At 51.3% G+C, this 8,448-nt stretch overlaps 1 protein-coding gene across 1 annotated transcript; it reads right to left on the bottom strand.

Moving 5' to 3' along the window:
- Positions 1 to 1,716: 1,716 nt before the first annotated feature.
- Positions 1,717 to 8,277, bottom strand: Dok3 (docking protein 3). Its single transcript, XM_047556159.1, is given in 6 exon segments — positions 1,717 to 2,589; positions 2,697 to 2,869; positions 2,973 to 3,023; positions 3,026 to 3,071; positions 5,294 to 5,599; positions 6,765 to 8,277. Coding segments are annotated over 6 exon segments (1,332 nt in total). The 5' UTR covers positions 6,831 to 8,277; the 3' UTR covers positions 1,717 to 1,899.
- Positions 8,278 to 8,448: the final 171 nt, after the last annotated feature.

Here is an 8,448-nt window from a genome sequence, read left to right as displayed (position 1 = left end):
CAGAAGAGAAAAGTGACATCTTGGTGTGCCAGCCTTTGAGGAATTGAGTAGAGCTGGGATCAGAGCACATGGCTGGGGACAGATTCTTCTTCTATTGCAGGCACAGGAGAAGATGGATGCAGATGCTGATTCCTTTGCTGGTGCAGTGGTGGAAGATTGAAGGTGGTGGAAAGTTTACTTCTATTTATGGCTGTTGTCCCCCATTAATAGAAATGTTGGAAATGGGTAGAAATGGAGAGGAGACGGTTTGAAAATCTCAGAGGAGAAAAGCCATCCTTGTGCAACACAGGATCTGAGGGCAGCCTGGAGAGCCTGCAATAGTATTGTTTGAGAAGGCAGTCAACCTACTTATGTGAATTTCCCCAGTCGAGGGCAACTGCCAGAGAACAGGCACAGTGATAGTTGGGTTCCCTTGAGGCTGGGGGCTTTGCCAGTCAAACAAAATGGAAGGAGACAAGAGAGGAGAAATGACTCTATGGGTGGAGCACACAATTTAAGTGGGACAAGGATAGAAGGTAGACAAAGGTTTTACAGGTCATGAGAAAGAATCACTGTAGGTCATTGTGGCTGGAAAGGAAATATTGGCTATGCTAGAGGAAGTAAGCTGGAAGGAGAGAGTGGTCAGAGGAGGATGCTTGGAAATAAGATTGGTGTGTTACTGTTTGAAGACAATTTTTGAGATATGTTAAGGGTGGCTGAGATAGAATTGAGTTCAAGGGACAAAGAGGCCCTATCCTTGGGATCACATTGTATGCATGGATGGCCCCAAGGGTGTCAGCAGGAGTAGCAGAGGTGAGGAGAGGAAAGAAGGGACTAGTCTTCAAGAACTTTGCTTATCTCCCTCTGGAAGTTGACTTCTTGAGAATAGGACTGAGGTTATAAACATGGCCTGGTACAGTAAAATTCTGATGAAGGAATAGGTCTAATATGTAATTTGATTCTTTTTCCAGTGCTGGGCATTGGACTCTGGACCTTATCCCTGTTAGGCCAGAGTTCTCCCACTGAACCATACCTCCAGCCCCATGTAATTTAATCTTAATCCTTTACAGTTGAGGAAACTAAGCCTGAGGTCCCCCAGAAGTTTCTGCCTACTGTTTCTGCAGGAAACAAGTATTTTGGGTATGTATATCATTGAAATCTCTTCTACCTGCCCTTATTGCCCTCCAGCCCCCACTCCCTCCTTTCCAGTTGGGCATCTTGTTCTCCAGTTTTGCTCCCTCAAATGTAGCCTCCACATTGAGTCTGACCATGTTCCTCCCCTGAGGATGAGACCCAGCTCACTGCAGGGTACCCAAAACACCTTTGGGTCCACATTTTCCTCATCATCTCAGGCCCATGTATGTCTCTCCTCTGCTTGGAAAGCCTGGGCTCACTGTCCACCTGGTGGGCCCTGCATGCCCCTCCAATTCAAGGCAGAGGGTATCTCCCTCATCAACAAGCCTCCTGTCTCTCTCCACCTGACTGTTTGTGTCATTCCTACTTCACACATAGAACCCAAACTATTGCTATAACCTCCATCTGCTTAAGTGGATTTGAGTCCACTGGTGGCTAAATTCAGGTCCAGATCACCTGTGTCCCTGGAGCCCAGCACAGGACATGAGTGTTTGCTGCAACAAACATGAGGGTCTTTGTGCCTATGGGGACCCACAAGTGCCAATGCCAGGAGCTGAAGTGAGGTGGTATGGAGTGTGGGCCACAGGCAAAACTGAGGGGGAGCTGGCACTTTATTGTTATTGGTTAATCTGTACACTGTACACTGGGGGACAGACAGGGCAGGGTGTGGGTCCTTCCCAGGCTGCCTGCCTAGTTCCCACAAACCAGAGTAGACAGGAATTTGGTCACAGATGTCCATCCTCCCAACCCAGGAGCACCTCTGTCCTGCCACCACTGCACAGGCCTTCAGGGTCGGTCACAGTGGGTAGGACCCTTCCTCCGCTCTCGACCCAGCAGTGTCACCAGCTTGGCCTTGAAGCCTGCCTGACTGCCAGAGCGGCTGGTGCCACCTGCCTCATCAAGCTCCAGCTCTAGTAGTCGCCGGTACTGAGCCTCGAGGCTGCTGTCGTGGTTGGGGCTGGACCAGCCCAGGTCCTCGCTATTGTGGTAGATGGGACTGGCTGTGGGGCTTTGGCCATCAGAAAGACCCTCTTGGGGCTCGGGGCCCCCGTTGGGCATCCCAGGACTAGCATCCAGCATGCACAGGTTCTCGTAGAGGTGCTCGATGGTGGCTGGGGGTCCACTGGCACGCTTGCACACGGAGGCATAGAGCTCCGACACCGGCTCTTCTGGTCCAGGACCAAGTAGCAATGGTAGGCTTTGGGGTCCAGGATCGACCACAGGTGCCCTTCTGGAGGTGGGCAGCTCCGACCCTGGTGTCACCTCCTGAAGCTCTCCAGGGGGTTCCAAGGAGGGCAGGGAGGTGGCGCGAGGCAGGGGGCAAGGTTGGGGAACAGCCCGTTGCGGCAACTGTTCCCGTTGGCGGGCGATGGCAGCAGCCACAGCCCCACACATGTCAGGGGCACGTGGGCTGCTAAAGGCAAAGAGGCCCTCACCTGAGTCACAGCGGCGGCCAGCCTCAAAGGAGAACACACCCTAGACACAGGAACATGGGCAGGGTTCAGGGGACGAAGGGTCAGCCTGCTGACCACCTACTGCCCTTCCCCGCGGGGACCTACTGAGTGGGCAACTCAGCACCTCACCTTGTCAGAGCCAAACTTTCGCAGGAAGTGGTAGGGCCACTTGTAGAGGACCTGGGGGCTGGAAGTCTCCCTCAGCTGGATGGTGTCTTGGCCCAGTACCAGGAGGTAGGGTCCCTTTAGCTGGCAGCGGGCGGCAGCCTCAGTCCTCTGCACCATCACTGGAAACTCACTCACTGTGGGCAGGCAGTGAGGGCAACCCTGTCAGTCCCCCAAAGTTCCTGGTCCTGGGAGTGTTGGGGGGCCGGCTGAGGTTGCCTAGGGCCTTCCATGACTCACCTTCCTGCCAGGAAGAGTAGATGGAGTTTTCTTCCATGGGAACAAGGCCCTCTTGGGAGACTCAGCCTCTCCTGGTCCTGTGGAGCACTCCCCTGTGCCCTGGGGAATGTGCTCAAGTCAGAGGTTAGCGTCCACCTGCTTCTCTTCCCCATCCCTCCATGGGGTCCACACCCCTGGATTCCACTACAAGAAAGGGTATCAGGGCCCCAGGTGATAGTCCCCGTTCTGCCCCTGATAAACTTCCTGACTCCAGGGACCTCTCTGAGGTTATTCCCCCATCTGTATGATGGGGCAGCAATCTCCATTGGGCTCCCCCTTGAGGGTGCTGGGCTGTGGAAGGGGGTGCTGTGCTTACAGGTGTCTGACAGCTATAAATCACTGGATGGACAGCTATAAATCAAGAGGATGACCCCATAGTCCCTGAGCTTGGCTACAGGCTCAGTTGGCTTGTATGAGTCTCCTAACAGCTTGGAGCAGTGAAGGGGTAAGAGCTTTAGGGGCAGTACACTTGATCAAACCAGCCAGTGAGCAATGCCAAGGATACTTTCTCCATCTCCTCACAACAAATTTGTTGTGCAAGTCACCCTTGACCTTCCCTATCCTCATCTCATATCCGGTCATTTAGCAAGTCCTTGTGTTCTTTTTGACTCTTGGCACCTCCACCATGACCACTTTGGCCCATGGGAGAATGGCTAGGGTCACATGCAACCGCTTCCTCACTTGTCTCCTTACTTCTGTTCCTTTAAAAAATGTAACAAAATATATAGAACATAAGATTCCCATTTTAGTTTTTTAAAGTACATAATTCAGGGTTTTTTTAATTATATTTACAAGATTGTGTATCCATCACCACTACCTAATTCCCAGAACTTTTTCATTGCCCCAAATGGAGACCCTTTACCCATTAGCTGTCACTCCCCATTTCTCCCTTTCATAACTCCTGGCAATCACTAATCTAGTTTCTGTCCCTATGGATTTGCCTATGCTAGACATCTCATGTAAATGGAATCATATACTATGTGGCCTTTTCTGTCTGACTTCTTTAATATGTTCAAGACTCATTCTTGTTGTAGCATGTTATCAGTGCTTCATTCCTTTTTATGGCTAAATAATATTCCATTATATGGATAGACCATGTTTTGTTTATTCATTCATCAGGGGATGGCCATTTGGGTTGTTTCTACTTTTTGGCAACTGTGAATAATGCTGCCAAGAACATTCACGTATAGGTTTTGTTTGAATAATGGTTTCAATTCCTCTTGGGTATATACTGAGCAGTTGAGTTGCTATGTCATATGATAACTCCATGACTAACTTTTTAAAAAAAATATTTTTTAGTTATAGGACACAATATCTTTATTTTTTTATGTGGTGCTGAGGATTGAACCCAGTGCTTCACATGTGTGAAGCATGTGCTCTACCTCTAGTTACAGCCCCAGCCCTTGTGACTAACTTTTCTTTCTTTCTTTCTTTTTTTTTTTTTTTGTACCAGGGATTGAAGTCAGGTGCCCTTAACCACTGAGTCACATCTCCAGCCCTTGTTACTTTTTATTTTAATATAGACTCCCACTAAGTTGCTTAAGACCTAAGTTGCTTTGAACTTGAGATCCTCCAGCCTTCTGAGATGTTGGGATTACAGGCATGTGCCACTGTTCCCAGCATCATGACTAACTTTGAGGAACCACCAGACATTTTGTTCTGATCCATCAAGACATAGGTTGAAAAAGCTGGTCTTTACAAACACCAGTGTCTGACTTAAATCCTCCGAAGGCTTCTCTGATTCAGAAACAAATCCCAAACCCCATACATGGCCCAAAGTGGCTTTAGCTGGCTTCCACTGAGCTCTCCAACCTCCCTACCTCCTGCACCCCTCTTTGGCCACACCAACCTTCTCTCTGTCCTGTGAACACACCACACTTTTTCCTGCCCCTGGACCTTTGCCATGCTGCCCCCTCATTCGTGACACTACTCAAAATGTTGTCTTTGGCTGGCCTTTCCTCAGGACTTTGTCTGGTGGGTTTTCATTTGTCATTGAAGAGTCAGGCCCACTATCCCTTCAGAGAGGCCTTCCTTGACCCTTCTGCCTAAAGTTCCTCCATGTATCCAGCTCTATCCCAGTGTTTCATTTTCTCTGTAGCATGCATGGACATCTTAGATTCCTTCTATGGGTTTCTAGGTTGTTTCCAAGCCGGGTAGTTGCTTGGTGATGCTTATTGAGTGACAGGATGTGACTGAGAAAGGAGATGAACAAGCATAGGGTGATGTGATTCCCCCTTGCCAGCATTTAGACTGTGCCACCCTCCTGCCCACCCTGTACTCACTGGGAAGGCCAGTTGGCAGATGGGGCTTATCCATGACTGGCGATGCTGTGCAGCTAGCAGGTGGCTTCGTTCGGTGGTAGTGAGCAGGAAGGCACCAGTATCCCTGGGACAGCTCTCACCATCGGCCGGCAGCACGGACACACAGTCAGCCAGGCGGATTATCCGTCGCTCTCCCCGACGGCCAGGCCCTGCAGATCTGTCCCCTGTTGGCCCCAGGCCACCATCCCGGATGTCCCAGCTCTCTAGCCGAGCAACGCCTGATGGACCTCCTGCATACAGCAGAGCCCACACCTTCCGCCAGGACTTCTGTGGGAGAGGAGGTTTGGGGAGGAGACCCTTGGGTGGCAAATCCTTTTTGCCACTCGGTTCAGCACAAGCTACTCAGCAACTGCTGTCCACCAGACTTGCCTCTGCCTCCCATAAGTCCTCAGGGTGCCATGGAAGGAGGTCTGGTCAGGGCTGGGTCAGGCAGGGGGAAAGTCTGTGTTCAGGGTCAGTCAGCCCTGGGTTCAAATTCCACCCAGCCCTTTCCTGTGACCTCTGTAGTACCAGTGTCCTCATCTCTCAAAAGGCCATGAGAACATGAGGTTGGTCTTCTACTGGCTTATGTCTATAAAGTATCTAGTGGCTGGAGCACACTGCTATTATGTTGGCTCCTGCCTGCTTCACCCCTGCCCCCCACGGCCGCTCCCCGCCCCCCCCCCCCACAAAAAAAAATAGAAAAAGGACATTTGGGTGAGGCTGGGAGGCTTGAGCCTCATGAGACTAGGAAGGAAACATGCAAATAACTTCTAACAAAGGAAACAGAGTGTTTATCTGCCTGGGCAGCAGCTGCAGTGGGGTTCAGGGCCTGGCCCACTGCAGAGTTGGGGCCCAGCCCTTCACTGCAGGGTGTGGCTCTATGTCCAGGGGCTCCTCCAGATCAGCCCCTGGCCCTCTCCATGGTGTCAGTTCACTATTAGTTGGGTCAGAAGGCTGAAGGCTGCTTGGCTCTGCCTTGCCTGGAGGTTTTGATTCTTAGACCATTCCCTCATCTTGGTGACCTCATCTCCAAAATGAGACAGGGTTTTAAAGGCCTGTTTAGCCCCAACGCTCTCAGGAAGACAAAGGGGCTTTATTCTGCTTCCCAATTCCTGGGTTCCAGCCAAGAACCATAGGGTTATGTCTCCAGTGACTTAGGAGGCTGAGGCAGGAAGGTGGCAAATCTGAGGCCAGCTACTGAAATTTAGTGAGACCCTGTCTCAAAATAAAAATAAAAATAAAAAAGGGCTGGGGATATAGTTCAGTGGCAATGTGCCCCTGGGCTCAATCCCCAGCACTGCAAGCAAAGGAAATTCTGGGTTCCATCCCCCACCCTGACTCCCCTCCCAGTTCTCCCAGGTCCAGGTGGGATATCCAGGGCTGGGGCAGAGGCCCCTTTCTCTGCCTACCGCTAATCCTGGGCAGCTGCCTGGCAGCCAGGGGTCCCCACCTTGCCAAACTTGACGTGTTGCTGGTAGAGAATGCCATCCTTAACTGGAGTCTCCACAGGCTCCATGGCCACAGTTGGGCCAGAGGCCTTCTCTTCCGAAGACTTGAGGAGACTGGTGACAGCCTGGAGGGGAACTCCTCACACTTCCCCTTCAGGCCACTTCCCCTCCCTCTGTCCAGGGAGGCAGCTGCAGGAGAGGGGGAGGGGAGCTGTCCTCAGTTAAGGGATTGAGGGGCAGTACACATTTCTTCCTAGGGGTTCTGACCAGCTCAAGGTGTGTAGTCTACCTGGCGAAAGCCTCAGGTCACCTGAGAGAAAATGACCCCTGTGCTGGCTCCTGGGTCAGCTGGGTATGAGCAACTGCCCACAACTTGGCTGCTCTGAGTCACGAGCTCCAATGCCTCCCCGCTCCGGGTCAGCTGTGTAGCTTGGGACCTGGTGCTGCATACCCTGCTCCTACCTTGGTACCCCCTTCTCACCAGACTGGTAAACTCCTGGCCCTCCACCAAGTCCAGGTTTGGACCATGATGTCTGTCTGAGACTGTCTCACTTGGGTCCTACCTCTGTCTGAAATATTTCTAATTTTCACTTACTCCCCATCTTCATAGCCCCTGCCCCACCTGGCTCCACCAATCCCAGGACTTGGGGGCTTGTGTGTTCTGGCCTTCACCTCCCCTGAGCCTCATTTCCCCACAGACCAACCCCTCCAGGGAACCCCTTACCGCTTGGGGCAGTAGGCTGCCTCTTCCTCTTGGAGGACTTCCTCAAGTGATCACTCTCAAGAGCACAGCAACACACCTCCTATCAGGCAGCCAGTGCACATGGGATCTGTACCCCAACCAGCCCTAACCACGTGAGTGTGATAGGCCCCCAGTGGGCTCCCCAGGGAGGTCACATGCTCTTTTAAAGCTTTGCTTCCTGTCAGGTGCCTTGACTTTTATTTTTGCCTTGCCTTGCTGGAAGCCAGTCTTAGGGTTGTATGTGCACCTGAATTCTAGGAACAGTCCCATGTCATTCATTTAATGTCACCTCCAGAAAGTATGCTGTAACCAGACTGAAGAATGCTTTGGGGGTCACATTTAGCCAGAATATATCTTCTAGGGCCTTCTGGCACCTGACTCTGTGCCCACTGTGGTCCAGATAGACCTAAGCTTTTGGAGCCTCCAACACCACGTCCTTTGCATTCTCATCACCATTTCAAGAATGACGAAATCAAGGCTCAAAAATATTAAGCAACTTGCTGGAGGCCACACACCAAGCAACAAACAGGTTTGAGCAACCACTGTCCTGCTGGGATAAGCATGTGGCCTTGCTCACAAAGTTCCTGGCAGAGGAACTGTGCAATACACAGCCACTGCTGTGCTGTTCTGCCCACCTCTTGCGAGATACTAAAATCCTGGTTGCTGTGCTGGCAGTCTTGAGAGAGATGACTTTTACTTGCATGTGAATCTCCTGCTTACCTGAGGGCTTTCCAGGCAGGTTTCTGCCTGGCTTGTTTGGGTCCTTGCAGCCCCCATAAGAAGCTAAGAGAAGGGCTGGGGAGATAGCTCAGCTGGTAGAGTGCTTGCAAAGCCCTCAGTTCGATCCCCAGTACTGCAAAAGAAAAAAAAAAAAAAAAAAAAAAAGCTGACAGAAGAGGTGCTTATGGCCTGATTGGCAGTTCTGTAGTATCTGCTGCCTCAAT

This window comes from Sciurus carolinensis, chromosome 6 (assembly GCF_902686445.1).
Source record: "Sciurus carolinensis chromosome 6, mSciCar1.2, whole genome shotgun sequence".
Classification (NCBI taxonomy): domain Eukaryota; kingdom Metazoa; phylum Chordata; class Mammalia; order Rodentia; family Sciuridae; genus Sciurus; species Sciurus carolinensis.
Note: the sequence above shows the minus strand (reverse complement) of the source record. Positions and strands in the feature narration are given on the sequence as shown.